Genomic DNA, 17,814 nt, shown 5'->3' with positions numbered 1-17,814 from the left:
GCTCGGAAGAGTGGGGTAATTGGAAAAAGTACAATTGGGGGGGAAAATATTCCAGTGAAATGTAGCTCTTCTATACAATTGGTTTGAGTGTGAAAGCAAATTTGCAATTGACATACAGTATATTGTAGGTTGATTGTCATTGCAACCCATATCATTGCAACACATCTCTCCTACAACATGTCAGGTTAGGTCTTAGGCAAGCTTTTTGCCCTTACCTGTGACTCTCACTTCAATGTCAAAGGAAGCTTCGCCAACAGAGTTTTTCGCCTTGATAGTGTAGATGGCTGAATCACTGCGTTGCGACGAGGGAATAACAAGCTGAGACATTCCTTCTGTATTGATTACATTTATCCAGGGAGACAAGGGTTCATCGTCCTTAAGCCAAGTGATGTGTGGTTGCGGCTCGGCCTGAAAATATTAACATCAGACACAATGAGAAAAAAGAAACAAACAGACAAAAATGTTTAACAAGCATAATTGAAATTTGGTGTTGGTTTTGTTCGATAATATCAATGTAAACAAACATTTTAGATCTTTGAAAAATACATCCATCCATTATCCAAACCTCTTATCCAAATTGGGGTCACGGGATGCTGGAGCCTATCCCAGCAGTCATTGAGCGGCAGGCGGGAGACACCCTGGACAGGCCGCCAGGCCATCACAGGGCCGACACACACACACACACACACACACGCACACACACACACACAGTCACACCTAGGGACAATTTAATATGGCCGATTCACCTGACCTACATATCTTTGGACTGTGGGAAGAAACCAGAGCACCCGGAGGAAACCCACACAGACACGGGAATAACATGCAAACTCTACACAGAGGACAACCTGGGATGACCCCCAAGATTGGACAATCTCGGGGTTCGAACCCAGGACCTTGCTGTGAGGTGACCGCGCTAACCACTGCACCACCATGCCGCCTCTTTGAAAAATCAATCCATCCATCCATTATCTGAACCACTTATCCTGCTCTCAGGGTCACGGGGATGCTGGAACCTATTCCAGCAGTCATTGGGCAGCAGGCGGGGAGACACCCTGGACAGGCCGCCAGGCCATCACAGGGCCAACACATATCCACACACCCGTTCATACCTAGGGATAATTTAGTATGGCCAATTCACCTGACTTACATGTCTTTGGACTGTGGGAGGAAACTGGAGCCCCCAGGGGAAACCCTCACAGACAGGGGGAGAACATGCAAACTCCACACAGAGGACAACCCGGGATGACCCACCAAGGTTGGACTACCCCAGGGCTCGAACCCAGGACCTTCTTGCTGTGAGGTGACCGTGCTAACCACTGTGCCACCATGCCGCCCCTTCTTTGAAAAATATAAATCTAAATTACAAATATGAAGTGTGTTTGCGATTTCAAAATTGAAATATCTCTGATGCAATATTTTCTTTGCTTGATGTTTGAATTAAGATTTGGGCCTATAGCAGTGTATAGGATAGAATGTTAAGAAATAATTTGTCAGTGTCTGATCCATACCTCAAAATTTATTTTGACACGCAGAGAATTTCCCGCCCTTACAACAATGAAGTCCTCTGGATTTCTAAAACATGGTCTCACTGGATAGAAACAGGTACAAAGTGAAATACGAAACATCAATTGCCAACACCCCCCGAGATAATTAAACTAAATGGTAAGATCTCTGAGACCTCTGTGACTTACTGTTAGGATTCTTTGCACACACCATCTCTGATGGGGGGCTTGGCTCACCAGCACCGGACTCATTGATGCCTGAAATCCTGAATTCATATTCTGCTCCTTCAGTGACAGCTTTAACCGCATAGTTTTCACCTGAAGGTGAAGCACATGTAAATGTAGAAAAAACAGCAACATTGAAACATTCACATAGGATCACATTCCTTGATTCCTCATTAAAATTATGGCAAACCAAGGGCAGCCAGTTGTTCTGACAGACCTTCAATCGGCTCATTCACTGTGTTCAAGGCGATCCACTGATTTGTGTCCTTCTTGCGTTTCTCCACCTGGTAACCAATAATTGGTATGCCTTTGTCATCCACTGGAGGGGTCCAGGTTAAGTTGATGCAGGTCTTAGATGTACTGGCTATCTTGGGGGCTCCAGGTGGACCAGAGAGTACTAAGTGACAACAGCAAGTCAAATGTCAGTGTTTTCTGTATAGGGTTTTCTGAAAACTTTAGTGACTGTTAATCTCTGGGCTTCATATGATACAGTAGCAGCCATGATTTTTATATATATATATTTTTTTCTTATTACCAGTCTTTATGTGTGTACTTCTTTATTTTCTATAGTAATTATGTTGCACATGTATTCTCAAATTAAAAATTCTTGAGTTTAATGAGGACGAGTATGAAGATACAGCTGTGCCATTCCTACAGTCACTGTTCAAACTGTGGTGCATTAATAAACTGACTATTTTGAAGTTTATATTTATCAGGCTCATGTATCTGTGGGTTACAGACTACTTTATTGCTGTGTGGTCTTCACATTTGACCTATCCATCACTTGTTTGCCAGGAAATTATCATGCTATATTCCATTTGGCCATGTTGGTGATGTTTGTTTCAATATTTGTCTGTGAGGCACAGATCTGCTGATAAAAAAAATAACATAAATAAATAAATAAATGTGTGTGTGTGTGTGTGTGTGTGTGTGTTTGTGTGTGTGAGTGTATATATGTATATATATATATATATACGAGTATGAGTGCTTACATCATGGATGTTTTATTATCAATGACTCATTACAAGTCCTCTCTGAGACCCATCCCCCAGTACAATAAGTGAGCTCCCTGGAAGGCCGCGATATAATTTGCACCCTCTTAGCAGCTACAATGATAAAACTGCCTGCCCCATATTTCTGTTTATTTGCAAGTACCGCAGGATTTTTATCAAAAACGTTCCTTCTTGGAGTCACAGAAACTTAATGACCCAGATGCAGAATGCTTGAAGAGAGTGGGCTTTCTCCACTGCCTAATTGAAGAATAATAATTCAGGTTTGATAAATGATTTGAAGCGCCATAAAAACTGGCTCAGGGGCATTTTCATTTATTATAAACGGCATGAAAGAAATTAATGTGAGATACACTGGGGAATATGAGATGTTGGTTTGTTTTTTTGTTTTTTTTCTTCCTTGGCTTACTCATTATGCCTGCCATAATGCTTTCTGCTGTCTCAAGTGCGTCACTCAGACCCTCGGGATTTTGGGCGTAGATTCGGTAGTTGTATTTCTTGGTGTGAGCCACATTCCTGTCTCTAAAGGTGGTCTTGTCAGCTGAGACGTCCCCAAGCTTTGTCCACAGGCTCTGACCTGCCTGCTTTCTCTCTATGATATAATTGGTGACAGCAGAACCACCGTCGTCTTTAGGAGGGTTCCACTTCATTTCAATCATAGAAGAGGAGGTTTCCACAATCTCCACTGGTCCATCAGGGGGACCTGGTCTATCTGTAATTAAAAACATGGTACCAAATATATATTAGAGAGACATTAACCACCACGGGAACCAGTCTAAGCTTACATATTTAAACAACAGCTGTGGACCAGAAGATTAGGGGATTCTTGCACCATCAAAGTAATGGAGATGTTCAGGTTTGGACTTGTTATATTTTTCACTTTCCTCATCAGATTTTCTCCCATTGTTATCATACCAATGACAATTAGTTGAGATGTGGCCTCCACAGCGCCAAATGGGTTTTTGAGTTGGATCTTGATTTCTCCCGTGTCTGTCCGCAGGCAGTCTCTGAACAGTAATCGGCAGAGGTTTTGCTCCTTCACAATTTTAACTCCTCCACCGTCCTTCACTTCAGCACCATCCTTAAACCACTTGATCACCAAAGACTCCTGAGGTGAGAAGGGCATCTTGAAAGTGGCATTTTGGCCCACCCTTACAATCACAGGTTTCGAGAACTTGTGAAGATCATCAGGGTCAAACTCCGGCACATCTATGAAACACCAAGAGTATGGCCTGTTAAGGATGTTGAAGCTAATGTGTAGCTTTAACTGGTATTTTGAATGGATCAGGATTGATTTATACCTCCAACTGTGACATTTCCTTCTGTGCTGTGTTCCCCTGACACAAACCGATACAGTCCAGCGTCATCATATGCACAGCTCTCAATTGTCAGCTTGTGAACATTTCCATCTTTGGCTATGCTGCGTCCGTCTTTGGAGGTTAACTGGTAAGATAAATCATTCAACCTTAAAAACATGGGTATTTTTGCTTTTCATTATAAAATGTATGCATAAAATATTCAATATATTGAGGAAAGGAAGAAAACAAAACCTTCCTGCTATTATTTCTCTGTCAAACACTTGTAATCCACATATGACCCTTCTCTGCATGCAGACTCATAATATACCAAGTGTATATGAGATGGCACTAGCAATTTGACCATGGTATTTCTGGTAATCCATGTATTCCATCTATTATCCAAGCCACTTATCCCAACTGGGGTCGCCAGATGCTGGAGCCTATCCCAGCAGTCATTGGGTGGCAGGTGGGGAGACATCCTGGACAGGCTGCCAGGCTATCACAGGCCCGACACATTTGTACCTTGGGACAGTTTAGTATGGCCGATTCACCTGACCTACATGTCTTTGGACTGTGGGAAGAAACCAGAGCACCCGAAGGAAACCCACACAGACATAGGGAGAACATGCAAACTCCACACAGAGGATGGCCTGGGATAACCCCCAAGTTTGGACAACCCTGGGGTTTGAACCCAGGACCTTCTTGCTGTGAGGCAACTGCACTAATCACTGCACCACCATACCCCTCCTTTCTTAATCCCCTTGGAGAAATTCAGTTACTGGAAATTAACCCATCCTAGCTGTGATCTGTGTAGCTTGAAGCAGTGGGCTGCCTCCTTCATGCTGTGCCTGAGCACCAACTCCAGTTCTTTTCCCATTGCCTTGGTCAGGGGTACAGACAGGAGTATTAACCCTAACATGCATGTTACTTTTGATGGTGCAGGAAACTGGAGCACCCGGAGAAAACCCACTGCCATTACATTACATTACCATTTTGTGGTAATGTAATTAAATTGCCAAAGATGCCAAGAAATCCAGGCTTATTTTATTGTTTCACACAGCTACAAGTCATAAATACAATGCCAATTTAAAAAAAAGGAAAGAGAAGAAATCTAAATTGTAATTTTGACTACAGAGTTTAAGAAAGGCTCACCGGCTCTCCATCCTTGAACCAGTCTCCATCACAATGGGAGTTCATCTTAACAGTGAGTTCATCTGGCTGGCCACGAATAGCGTATGTATCAGAGAGTCCACAGGCAATTCCATGTTCTATGTAAAATGAAACCTACAATTACTTTCCACTTTAACATCTTTATGCAGAAGAAGTAACAGCTGATGACTAGATTGATACAGATACAAATAACTTAAGATAATAGAAATGCCAACACAATGTAGTTCTCTGCCATTGAATAGTAAAAATGATTTAACAATGTTAATATATTCTGATAGGTAATATATTACCTTAAGTGTAGTGCACACTGAAGAAAATTAACTGTTCAGGTTTTACCTTTAAGCACAATATGAGAAGTTAGTAAAATCAAGAATATGGATTACAACTGTATCTATGTCAGCCAGCATCTACAGGTTTTAGAGCAGTGTACATTTCCTTTGTGGTGACAAAACACACGAATCCAGTATCAGGATTGTGATCTAGTTCTGAGGCTTATGATCGATAGATCTTAAAATGTAAGCTCATGACAGGACAGAGCAAGCACAATAAGGAGCAAACACAAATGGTGGCATTACAGACTGCACACAAATAATGTCCTCTATGTAAGCATCCTTGTGGACCATGGGATCGCAATAATATAAATTCCCTGGCATACACTGCCAATCAATGGTTGTTGATGTATTTGTTTCCAACTTTCCCCTTAAGTGAAGGTTATTGCATTTATGATAAGAGCTACATGAGATAACAACATTAAACCATGCTATAAACAATAAAATCATGTGAAGGGGTATTTGGTAATTTAATTGATATTTAATAATAATAGATAAGTGAGAAATTTAGAAAACTTTTCTAAAGATATTCCAAGTTCTTTAGTATTATTATTGTTGTAATTCAGCAATCTTCCGTACCACCTCTTGCTACTGCACATTGTTCATCCGGAGTTTTGCCTGCATGGACTTGCACTCCTATTTAGCCTTTCAGCAAACCAAACACCAAAAAATATTATGTGAATGATACACATGATTCCTCCCACATTCTTATAATATACATATTTATCAGTTTAACGTGAAGTCTCTCTTACCACTGCTGCTGTACTATATTTAACTAAAAACTACTAGTATTACATCGTATATCAACTATTCACAATCCGTGATCAAATATATTTGTGAGTAGTCTTTATAGATTTTTGTTAATATGTAGTCCATATATTATACTCATTTTGTGTATATTACATTAAATTAAAATTACATCTCCCTATGATTTGATTTATTTGTGCTTGCTATTTCGTTTGGTTAAATTTGTAAATGTGTTTAGATGGTGACATTTAAATTGTTCTCAACCCCGATGGATGAATAGTGCTATATTAGGGATATTCATATGGTTTCTTTCAAAGTAGATAATTTAATTGCTTTATGATTGCTATTAAGTTTGGTAAAATATGCAGACATCGTGTAAGTTAAGATTGTGAGTTCTTTGTTTACAGTCATCTGTGTCCATCTATTTTCCTCAACTCTTGACAGATGAATAAATACTGTATTAGGCAAGGTAGAATCAAATGTTCACTCTCCAAATCTGTACAGGATGCTGCAGCACAGGCCTCTACCGCCAGTATTACCAGGGTTGCCAAGGCAACACAACTTCTCAAACAAGTAGTACTGCCATGGCAATACTACTTTTCAAACAAGTATTGCCTGGCAGTACTATTTTTTTCACAGACCATATGGCATTTATTTCATTCAGACTTGAGTAACCTGTAATGAAAATCTAATTTTATGTAGTGAAGAATCTGATTCCATATGTTGCGATGCAGAGGTGAGGGGACTCGAGTCGCAAATTTGTGGACTTGAGACTTGCTTGACTAACACACTGGTAAAAGACTCAACTTGACATTGACTTGGTATTCATGACTTGAGACTTGACTTAGACTTGAGGCAGATGGCTCAGAGGGACTTGACTTTTTTTTTAAATGAAATATCTGATTGTTTCTAGATATTGAGAACTTATGTTTTGTTTTTGAAACATGATTGGGTGATTTCGAGAGCAATGCGCAAACCTGGCATCCTGTTAGGACGCGACAGGCTAGCAGGGGCCAATGCAGAGGCAGCAATCATGGAGGGACCTAGTCCAAAAATAATACAGTGTGGTGATACACAATTGAGGATATATTCACCAGGGGCTGCTATTCCTTTAAGGCAGACGCTCAGAGTGCTGACGTAGGCACTGCTGAGGTTTTCCAGGAAGTGGAGCCATGCTTTCTGCAGCCTAGCGGTTAGCTGTTTGCCACGAGATATTGTGCTCTATCTGTGTTGTTTTGTGTGGCGAGTAAACGGAATATACTCGACTCGATCTCTCCGTCTCCTCATTGCTGCACTCCCACATTGGTGACCCCGCACGTTGACAACGAATATGTTGACCCAAGACGATGACGACACCGCTCCGGCTCCGAGTGATGCTAACGGTATGGCTCATGTTAGCGCTAGCATCTCAGCAGCAACGGTGCAGTTGCCCGACTTTTGGCAGCACAGTCCCCGGCCATGGTTTCAGCACATTGAAGCCCAGTTCGAGCTGGGAGGAATAACACGGGACGTTACGAGGTATTTCCATGTGGTGGCGGCGTTGGATGCCCGGACGACGGCCCGAGCTATGGGGCTCTTCGAGGTGTCGGAGATGGAGAAGGCGGATCGCCTGTTGTCACTCAACGGACTCGGCGATAGCAAACCTGAGCTGCTGGAGAAAATGTTGGCCGTTTTGGGCTCGGCGGATCCCTCCTACATTTTCACCCATATTTTTCTACGGCAGCTCCCAGCGCCTGTGCGCACAGCGCTAGACAGCCCCCCCTCTCCTCCACCAAAGACTACCGCGCTCTGGGTGCGGAAGCGGACAGGATTTTCCTCGCCAACCGGCAGTAGTTCGTTCATGCGATGCTCCCCACCCAGACCTCGCCCCCGCCTCTGGAGGACGCAGCGGGCACCGCGGCTGCGGTGGCTGCCCGCCGCCAGCGTGATAGCGGGCTGTGTTATTACCACAACAGGTTTGGTGCCAGGGCCAAGCAGTGTCGCCCGCCATGCAGCTTCAGCGTCCAGGGAAACGCCAGGGCCGGCGCTCAATAGCAGCTATGAGCGCCGACGAGAACAGCAGGCAGTTGTTTATCAAGGACGCCTTATCTGGCCGGCGGCCGCTGGTCGATTCGGGCGCTCAGCGTAGCATCCTGCCTGCATCGGCCGCGGACACCATGGCCGGCGGACAAGGCCCCCCGATGGATGCCGCGAACGGCACGCCCATACGTACCTACGGCACCAGGTATGTGGAGGTGTGTTTCGGCGGGCGGCGTTTCGGCTGGGACTTCGTTATGGCTGCGGTGTCGGTTCCCTTTCTGGGCGCGGACTTCCTGTGCGCCTTCAGGCTGAAGGTGGATGTTACGAACTGTCGCTTGATCGATGCTGTCTCTTTCGCTACATACCCGTGCACACTGGGAGGTGCAGGGACGCTCGGCCTGTCAAACATACTCGCCGCCGGAGAGACATATCAACGACTGCTCGCAGAGTTCCCTGACCTCACCACACCTACATTCCCATCAGCGGTGGCCAAGCATGGCGTGGAGCACCATATTGCCACCGACGGCCCCCCGGTCTACGCACGTGCTCGGCATCTCGACTCTGCTAAACTCGCGATCGCCAGGGAGGAGTTGCCACCATGGAACGCCTCGACATCGTGCGCCACTCGGACAGCCTGTGGGCCTCCCCCCTGCACATGGTTTCTAAGGCTGACGGTGGTTGGCGCCCCTGCGGTGATTTTCATCGCCTGAACACAGCACAACCCCTGACCAGTACCCCGTCCCGCACATACAGGACTTCTCCGCCCATCTGGTGGGGGCCACCATCTTTTCCAAAGTAGATTTGGTGCGGGGCTACCACCAGGTACCGGTCCACCCTCAGGACGTGCCCAAGACAGCGGTCATCACGCCATTTGGACCCTTCGAGTTCATGTGGATGCCCTTTGGTCTCAAGGGGGCAGCGCAGACGTTCCAGCGGCTGATGGACTCTGTGCTACGGGATATGCCGTTCTTGTTTGTTTACTTGGATGACATTCTCGTGGCCAGCGCATCCGCGGAGGAGCACCTGACGCAGCTCCGGCAGTTGTTCGAGCGACTCAGTGCGCATGGACTCATAGTCAACCCAGCTAAGTGCCAGTTTAGCCTGTCCATCGACTTCCTCGGCCACAGCGTCTCCCCGCAGGAAGCCGTTCCGCTTCCTGCCAGAGTGGACGCCGTCGCCAGTTTTCCACGCTCCCGCACTGTGAAGTCCCTGCAGGAGTTCCTGGGCATGGCTGAACTTTTATAACAGGTTCATTCCCCGCGCAGCTCACCGCATGCTGCCCTTATACGAGGCCCTGTGGGGCAAGGAAGCCATTGGCGATGTAGACTCGTCCGCGGGGACGGACGAAGCTTTCAACGATGCCAAGGCTGGGCTGGCCAATGCTGCTGCGCCGGCCAATGCTGCTTTGCTGGCGCCAACAGCGTCAGCTCTCTGCCATCTCGGAGTTTACCATGGACATCCGGCACGTGGCTGGCAAGGACAACTTGGTCGTTGACTGCCTCTCCCGGGTGGTGGCAGGGTCCGTTCACTTGGGACTTGATTACGCTGCCATGGCTGCAGACCGAGCCACTGATGCTGACATGCAGGCCTATGAGATGGCCGCTACGGGGCTGCGGTTGGAGGATGTGGTGTTTGACAGCGCCAATGACACGCTCCTCTGCAATGTTTCCACGGTCCAGCCCCGCCCCATGGTGTCCACCGGCTGGCAGCGCCGTGTTTTTGACATTATCCATGGCCTTTCCTACCCAAGTGTGAAGGCGTCCACTAAGCTGGTGGGGGCCAAGTTCGTCTGGTCCGGCCTCAGGAAGGACATCAAGGCCTGGGCTGACTCCTGCGTGGCGTGCCAGCATTCCAAAGTGCACCATCATACCAAAGCCCCCCTTGGCACCATTCCTGTAGCCCGAGAGGTGTTTTGACCATGTGAATGTGGACCTTGTGGGCCCCCTGCCCCCCTCCCACAGGTTCACTCACCTTCTCACTATGGTGGACAGGACCACCAAGTGGCCAGAAGCTGTTCCCCTGTCATCGACCACGTCTACTGAGGTAGCCCGGGTCCTGGGTGGCCCGTTTGGCACGCTGACTGACTTCACCTCTGACAGTGGCCCGCAGTTCACGTCGGAGCTCTGGACTGCAGTCACGGAGGGGCCAGGGGTGAAGCTCCACCGCACCACAGCGTACAACCCATAGGGCAACGGACTTTGTGAGCGGTTTCATCGGTCTATGAAAGCCACTCTTCATGCCAGCGTCACGGACAGCAACTGGGTCGATCGCCTCCCTTGGGTCATGCTCGACCTTCGCTCTGCCCCCAAGGAAGACCTCCAGTCCAGTTCGGTCACTACCCAAAGCTCATGACCATAGTTGAGGATTGGAACAAAGATTGACTGGTAAATTGAGAGCTTTGCCTCCCGGCTCAGCTTCTTCTTCGCCACAACGGTCCGGTACAACATCTGCATTACTGCTCATGCTGCACCAAGCTGCCTCTCAATCTCCTACCCTCACTCGTGAACAAGACCCCGAGATACTTGGAACTCCTTCACTTGAGGCAACAACTCATCCCCAACCCGGAGGGAGCAATCCACCATTTTCCGGTAGAGAACCATAGCCTCAGACTTGGAGGTGCTGACTCTCATCCCAGCCATTTCACACTCAGCTGCAAACCGCACCACTGCATGCTGGAGGTCACGTTCTGATGAAGCCAACAAAACTACATCATCTGCGAAGAGCAGAGATGTAATTCTGAGGTTCCCAAAACGGACATACTCCTCACCTTGGCTGCGCCTTGAGATTGTGTCCATGAATATCACAAACAGAATTGGAGACAAGGGACAACCTTGGCGGAGTCTGACACTCACCGAAAACGTGTTTGACTTTGTGCCAAGAATGCGGACACAGCTCTCACTTTGGTTATACAAGGACCGCATAGCTTGTAACAACTGCCCCGGTACCCCATACTCCCGCAGTACCTCCCACAGAGTGCCCCGGGGTACACGGTCGTAAGCCTTCCTCAAGTCCACAAAACACATGTAGACTGGCTGGTCAAACTCCCATGCCCCCCTCAGCACTTCCGCAAGGGTAAAGAGTTGGTCCGTTGTTCCACGGCCAGGACAGAATCCATTGTTCCTCCTGGATCTGAGGTTTGACAATCAGTCGGAGCCTCCCTTCAAGAACCCTAGAGTAGACTGTCCCAGGGAGGTTGGGCAATGTGATGCCCCGATAATTGGAGCACACCCTCCGGTCCCTCTTTTTGAATATGGGAACCTCCACCCCAGTGTGCCATTTCACATGTACTGTCCCCGACCTCCACACAACACTGAAGAGGCGTGTCAACCAAGACTGCCCAACAATGTCCAGAGCCTTCAGGATCTGAGGGCGAATCTCATCCACACCCGGCGCCTTACCACCAAGGAGCTTTTTAAGTACCTCAGAGACCTCTGCCAGGGATATGGGTGGGGCTTCCCCTGAGTCTTCAGACTCTACCTCCTCCACTGAGGACATGTTAGTTGGGTTCAGGAGCTTCTCGAAGTGTTCTTTCCACCGCTCGACAACATCCCCAGTCCAGGTCAACAGTTCCCCTCCCCGGCTGAACACAGCCTGAGTCAAGCCCTGCTTCCCCTTCCTGAGTCGCCGGATAGTTTACCAGAACTTCCTTGAGGCCAACCGAAAGTCCTCCTCCATAGCCTTCGCGGACTCCTCCCACACGCGTAGTTTTTCGGGTGTGGTTTTGTTTTCGTTTATGAGTGAGACATTGCTGCACCTCGGTGTGTTATCTTGGTGCTGTTTGAGTGAATTAATAAACCAAACGATTTGGGAATTCTACTCTTGTCTCCGATTCGTAAGTGGAACTTTACAATAAGATTTAGATTTGATTCAATTCAGGGGCCTGTGATCCATATGAGACAATATCATATGCCGATTTAACACCATCAGTTACATTTATATCAACTCACAAAAAGCAACTAAAATATGATTTGACAATTTTATTACTGAGCTCTTCCAGACATTTAAATTAAAAACAATTATTCTTTTTGATAAAAAGAATACATATACACCTCCTGTTGTTCACTGTAAAGTGCTACATTTCTCATGTTTAAGCACAAATATTTTTTATCAGTTAACTTAAAGAGCCCTTGATGACCTTCCAATTGTGAACATAATCCATGCACATCTATGCTTCATTACTTTGGATAAAAAGGTTCTATCTGTGTGCTCATTGGTTCCGAGATATTGAACTTTAAAAATTTTACAGCTTACGCATATCCTAAAGATGATAATATGGATCAATGTTTTCACTTTGCATGTATTCTATTGGATTGTTGATCATAGAAACAATACATTGATCCAGATCGATGGATTGTAAGACCCCCTAGTATGAAGGAGTTTCACTGAAGTGGAGGCTGTAGTGGAGACCACTACTAAGGCTTTTTTTTTGCAGTCAGTTATCTATTCACAAACATTTTCCTGTTTTAATAGGCTTGCAGTGTACAGATCTATGCTATCTCAGTTACTGTATGAGTTAGCACGCAAGCTACTGAAGCCATTGTATTTCAAATGGCTTGTGATATTCAATGTTGTAACCATGCAGAGGTTAACACGGTTGTCAAAGATTCTTACCACCGCTAACCACATCCACCCCCTGTTGATCCAAACCTCCTATACTCACTGCTGCTCCATCAACTTTTGACATTCCTATTAATCATCAAGATCAATCAGTGACCACGACCACTTAAGAAACAAGTCATTGTATTTTTGACATCAAATATTTTAAATACATACTATAGAATTCAAACTGTTGACAGTGTTTTGTGTGAAACAAATACATAATTGTTAACATAAATTAATCATGATATCTATGCACTTGTATTGTATATTAAATACTTGGAAGGCAACATACTTGGAAAGACAATACGGACTGTTATGAAAGTGAAAAACATATTATATCAGAAAGTGCATGCACAGCTGTTTCTGCATATCAGAAAGAGCTGTGCTTGCACTTTCTGATATGCAGATGACAGCCTTAAGTAATGTTTTATTCAATATCTAAAATTATGTTGTGCTTAAACATTTTTCCAGTTTCCTTGAATTCCATAAGGATCAGGTGTTAACTCATTCGTTTTTTTGTTTTTTTGTTTTTTTTTCAATTTGAAATGTTCAGTGGTCTCCAGCCTTGTGTCACTTACGCCATACGCATGTATGTATGTATGCTGGTTTTCATTCCAGCATAATACTATACAAGTTGATTCCACAAATCCCCTACTTCTCAGGTTAAAAGTGTTTAATTGATCTGAAAATCTGCATCCACATTTCTGCTGATAGCATTTCCTTGGAGGCCAGTGGTCTAGGACCAGGCTTTGTCTTTATGTGGGAATCTAGCATGTCGTAAGCCTACGGTTGGTGCTTACCTTGTCCGGTGTCCTTAGGTGCTTTGGGTGCAGTTGCAGATTCACTGGGGGCTCCTCCAGTTGCAGGAGCAGCTGCAGTAACTCCAGAAGTTGAAGTGCCACCTCCAGTGGTTGAAGGGGGCACTGCAGGTGCAGTGCTACCTCCAGTGGTTGAGGGGGGTACTGCTCGTGCAGCATCACCTTCAGGAGTTGACGGTGGTGCTGCAGCAGAAGCCGTTTCTTTTGCAGCGTTTATCTGCGCTTTCCTTTCCTCTCTTTCCTTTTCCAGTTTCATATGTTGCTCTTGGGCAATTTTTTGCAGTTCTACTCCAGATCCCCCTGCCTTTGTAGCTTTTCTTGCTGTCTTTTTGCCTTTTTGCGCATCTTTGTCAGCTGAATGGATAAAATGAAGTTGCACAATTATTGCACCATATCATTACATAAAGGCAAAAAGCGTGCAAAATTGCATTTACTTCATCATTGACCATTGTCATCATGTGTCCAAACATTAGTAAACACGTTTGATTATTATCAACTATTTGCTGTGCAAATCTTCTCTTTGACTATTCTGTAACAACTTACCTTCAACAATGAGCCATGCATTGCAAGATTTTATTCCTGCACAAGCAGAGTAAATTCCTTTGTCCACTACCAAGCAATCTTTGATCACCAGCTTGTGAATGAGCTTGTCTTCTGAAACCTCAATGTCATACTTATCCCCTTGTTCCAGGGGCAAATTCTTGCCAAACCACAAGATCTTGGAGAAAGGGTTTGAAAGCACACACTCAAACACAGCATCTTCTCTCTCCATTGCCTTCACCTCCTGGATTTTGACCAAGAAATCCACCATGGGAACTAAAAATAAAGTAATCAATGATGTTTATTAATCAATATGGGATTTGAACCATAGCCTCACATGCTCTCTTCTCTGATTATGATTGGGTATGCACTGTATGAGGCTAATGACTGTAATAACAGTTTAAAAATGTGATCTCGTGTACCTTCAGTTAACTTTGACGATAAGGATATGGATATATGGTGTGCTGGTGTGAGCTCACTTTTGAAGTCAGTGGAGAATATGTTCACATCTTCAACATCCAACTGGTATAGTCCTGCATCATCTGGTAAAAGGCCTTTAATGTTAAATGTATACTTCTTCCCCACTTCCTCAAGGCTGTGCTTCATTTCTCCTCCCACATCCCTTGTGTATTGAATCATCTCACCATCCTGTGGGGGAAATATAAAATGACAGGTTTCCTTTAGAGGTACAGATACTGTTCATTCAAATATGTAAATACTCTAATTGCTATAACAAACAATATTGCTGTGTCACAGATTTAATTATTTGACATACCTTGTACAGAAATATTCTGCTATTTGGGTCAATGAGATCCATGTCAAGTTCAAAGGAAGCAGTGTTATCTGCCTTCATGCTCATTTGTTTCAGGTTAGACAGGCTTTTGATGAACTGGGACAAAAGCAAGAGTCAGGTACAGGGGAAAACTGAACACCAGTGTAAAAATGTTTTTCTTCTTTCAAATGAAAGAATTTAGATACAGTGTTTCCTCCCACTACCAGTTGAAATCTAAAATATTTTAAATTAATAGCACAAAAATCACAAAATGGCAAACCTCTGCTTGTTCTTCCTGCCTTTCCTTCTTCATCTCGTTGAGTTTCTTAAGCATCCAGCGGAAGTCTGTGACTCCAAACTCTGCACAGATTCTCTCATAGTCTTTTTTGTCAGCACTAAGTAAGATCTCCCAGAATTTAGGGTCTAGCTCTCCCTTTTTTCTCTCAGGTTGCTCGGATTTAGGACGAACTTTACTGGAAAACAGAACGGGGATCCAACAGTTTCATATCCTTCATAATACATGGATGTAAAGTCACGCAGACTCAGGCAAAGACATGCTAACAAGACTGTGGAGTTATACAATAAAGTATAGCACCTTCTCCTCTTTGCAAGTATAGCTTTAAAATCGATATCTGGAGCTTCTGCTTGTTGCTGGGCTCTGCCTTTTTTATAGAGAACTGAAAAAAAAGTGAAAGAGGAAAAAAGAAGATGCTTTATTAACCTGCCCACTTCTTACAGTTCATTAGTAGATCATGTTATACAACTGAACTGTTCTTGATTTGTCCTGCTAACAGGAGGCACCTCAGTTTTGGACACCTGCCATCTGGCTCCTGTGTGTGAGGATCCCATTTTTTTAGGGAGGCAAAGTTCATTATTGTAGCTGTTATATTCAAGGACAAAAGCCAATTGTTTGTTTTTGTTTTTTTGTTTTTTTGTTTTTCGGTTTTCCCTCTTTAAAACACTGAATTGGCTCCAGTCTCTCTGAGGACAACTGATGACAATACTGATAGGTAGCATGGTGCTCATAACAATCACACATCTGTGAACTAACTGCTTCTGTCAGAGTGAACGTGTGCCTGCTGAAATTCAATGCAGGCATTATGATCGCCAGAAGACAATTATAGTTGCTAGCCTTTTTTGTTTTGATTTGAAACTGGAAATGTATGAATTTGATTGTACAGAAATTGTTCAACTCTGGTTAATGGGTGATCGCTGATATATTGAGATTTTTCATATATAATATGCAAATTAGTCTTACCTTCGATAACATTGAGCATAACTGTGACCATTGCTCTTCCGTACTCATTTGTGGCAAAGCATTTATACATGTCTGCTTGGTCAGATGAAACATTTGGCATCTGGAAAAAAGAAAAGTATTGGATAAGTTGTGCAGAGATACAAGTCTATCCATTACCTTTTTCTAACTACTATCATGAAGTCTAACTACTATCATGAAAAGTTAGTGGATGGCAAGAGAAATAACTGAGACTTCCTGGAATGACAGATTAAAATAACTGAAATAAAATGTCACAAAGTTGTCATTGCATCAGTGGATGCTCTCCCTTTCCCAAAACTGAATCTAATGAGCACTGCTACTCTGTGTGTGTGTGTGTGGGGGGGGGGGGTGCTATTTTTGAAAACTCCTTTAATTCAGTGTGTCATGTAGCATCATGCAGGCATTTGATAGGTCATATGACTTGCCTCAAAAGTATGTTCATTAGAATTTGGGTCGTATTTGGCTTGATATCTCGAAGTATCGGACACATCTCCATTATTTCTGCTCCATGTTATAGATGGCTTCGGGTCTCCAATGACAATGGCTTTAAAAAATGCCAGTTTGCCTATAAACAAAGGGATACACGGAAAACTTCAAAACACGAACTTTAAATGTAGGCTAATCTTTGAGCTTGATCAGTGCTGTTTAACACAGATGCCAGAGTCTACATCTGGAAAACAAGAGCTCTGCTGCCATTGCCCTTCCCTGATTGAATCCTCTTCTCATTTCAGCTTTTGATCTTGGAGTCTAGAGAATGTCACAGAATATTAAGTGTTATTTTTGTTTACTGTCATTCATTTGTTACCATGCCTACCTTCCTGGATGGTCAGGGCAATGGGCTTGCGGGTGAAGTCTGGGTGGCTCCTTCCCTCTGGCAGTGTCTCAACAAACTGGGAGATCATAACCCCGGGGACCTTCGATCTCATCTTGATCTCCACTGAAAACATTAGAACATAAATTATTGGCTACAGTAACTTTGAGGTGAAATACAGCATTAATGTAGACAAGATGAGATGTTAATATGTTGTATAGTTATGTTGGAGAAGAAGAGTTTATTAGTGGATTTGTGGAGGGGAGCCCTTTTATTGTGATTGGGGAAGGAGGGAAGGTGATGTTGGATTTTGGTTAAATAGTGTAGTGCATGGGGTAAGATGTATTGGAGATGGTATATGATGTTTTTTCCTTTTTTGCTTGATTTCTTTGATTTGGGGTGGGGGGGTCAGTAGGCTAGAAAGCCATGCCAAAGCCTACAGTATCCTCACCATTCTCTGTCTTCTGTGTTTTAATTTTCAATTCTTATCCTTTTTGATACTGTAGAGTTTGCTGTGTTCAGAGATCTTTTATTTCAATATTGGCTTAGATTTTTAAAAAAAGCAAAACTGGCCATTAGCTTAGCAAATTTGATGCTGAAAGTGTATATCTGTACACTTTGTTACTTCAGTACTTCCAGACATCAATTCTTCATGCCTTGGTCAGCAGGTGCAAAATTTAACATGGTTGTTGTTAACC

At 44.3% G+C, this 17,814-nt stretch overlaps 1 protein-coding gene across 1 annotated transcript in view; it reads right to left on the bottom strand.

Moving 5' to 3' along the window:
• The window catches only part of LOC130131527 (immunoglobulin-like and fibronectin type III domain-containing protein 1), a 28,663-nt gene extending 11,411 nt beyond the window's left edge, over positions 1-17,252 (bottom strand). Inside the window, exons 1-17 of the mRNA XM_056301243.1 lie at positions 17,120-17,252; positions 16,731-16,870; positions 16,288-16,387; positions 15,625-15,706; positions 15,310-15,502; positions 15,033-15,146; positions 14,737-14,905; positions 14,261-14,533; positions 13,700-14,071; positions 5,188-5,303; positions 4,039-4,180; positions 3,653-3,946; positions 3,147-3,449; positions 1,945-2,124; positions 1,692-1,820; positions 1,509-1,588; positions 216-408 (exon numbers count right to left, since the gene is read on the bottom strand). Of these exons, the coding sequence (XP_056157218.1) occupies positions 216-408; positions 1,509-1,588; positions 1,692-1,820; positions 1,945-2,124; positions 3,147-3,449; positions 3,653-3,946; positions 4,039-4,180; positions 5,188-5,303; positions 13,700-14,071; positions 14,261-14,533; positions 14,737-14,905; positions 15,033-15,146; positions 15,310-15,502; positions 15,625-15,706; positions 16,288-16,387; positions 16,731-16,870; positions 17,120-17,252 (3,013 nt within the window). The remainder of the gene's footprint in view (positions 1-215; positions 409-1,508; positions 1,589-1,691; positions 1,821-1,944; positions 2,125-3,146; positions 3,450-3,652; positions 3,947-4,038; positions 4,181-5,187; positions 5,304-13,699; positions 14,072-14,260; positions 14,534-14,736; positions 14,906-15,032; positions 15,147-15,309; positions 15,503-15,624; positions 15,707-16,287; positions 16,388-16,730; positions 16,871-17,119) is intronic.
• Positions 17,253-17,814: the final 562 nt, after the last annotated feature.

The sequence above is a fragment of the Lampris incognitus genome, chromosome 2, assembly GCF_029633865.1.
Source record: "Lampris incognitus isolate fLamInc1 chromosome 2, fLamInc1.hap2, whole genome shotgun sequence".
NCBI classification, from domain to species: domain Eukaryota; kingdom Metazoa; phylum Chordata; class Actinopteri; order Lampriformes; family Lampridae; genus Lampris; species Lampris incognitus.
Note: the sequence above shows the minus strand (reverse complement) of the source record. Positions and strands in the feature narration are given on the sequence as shown.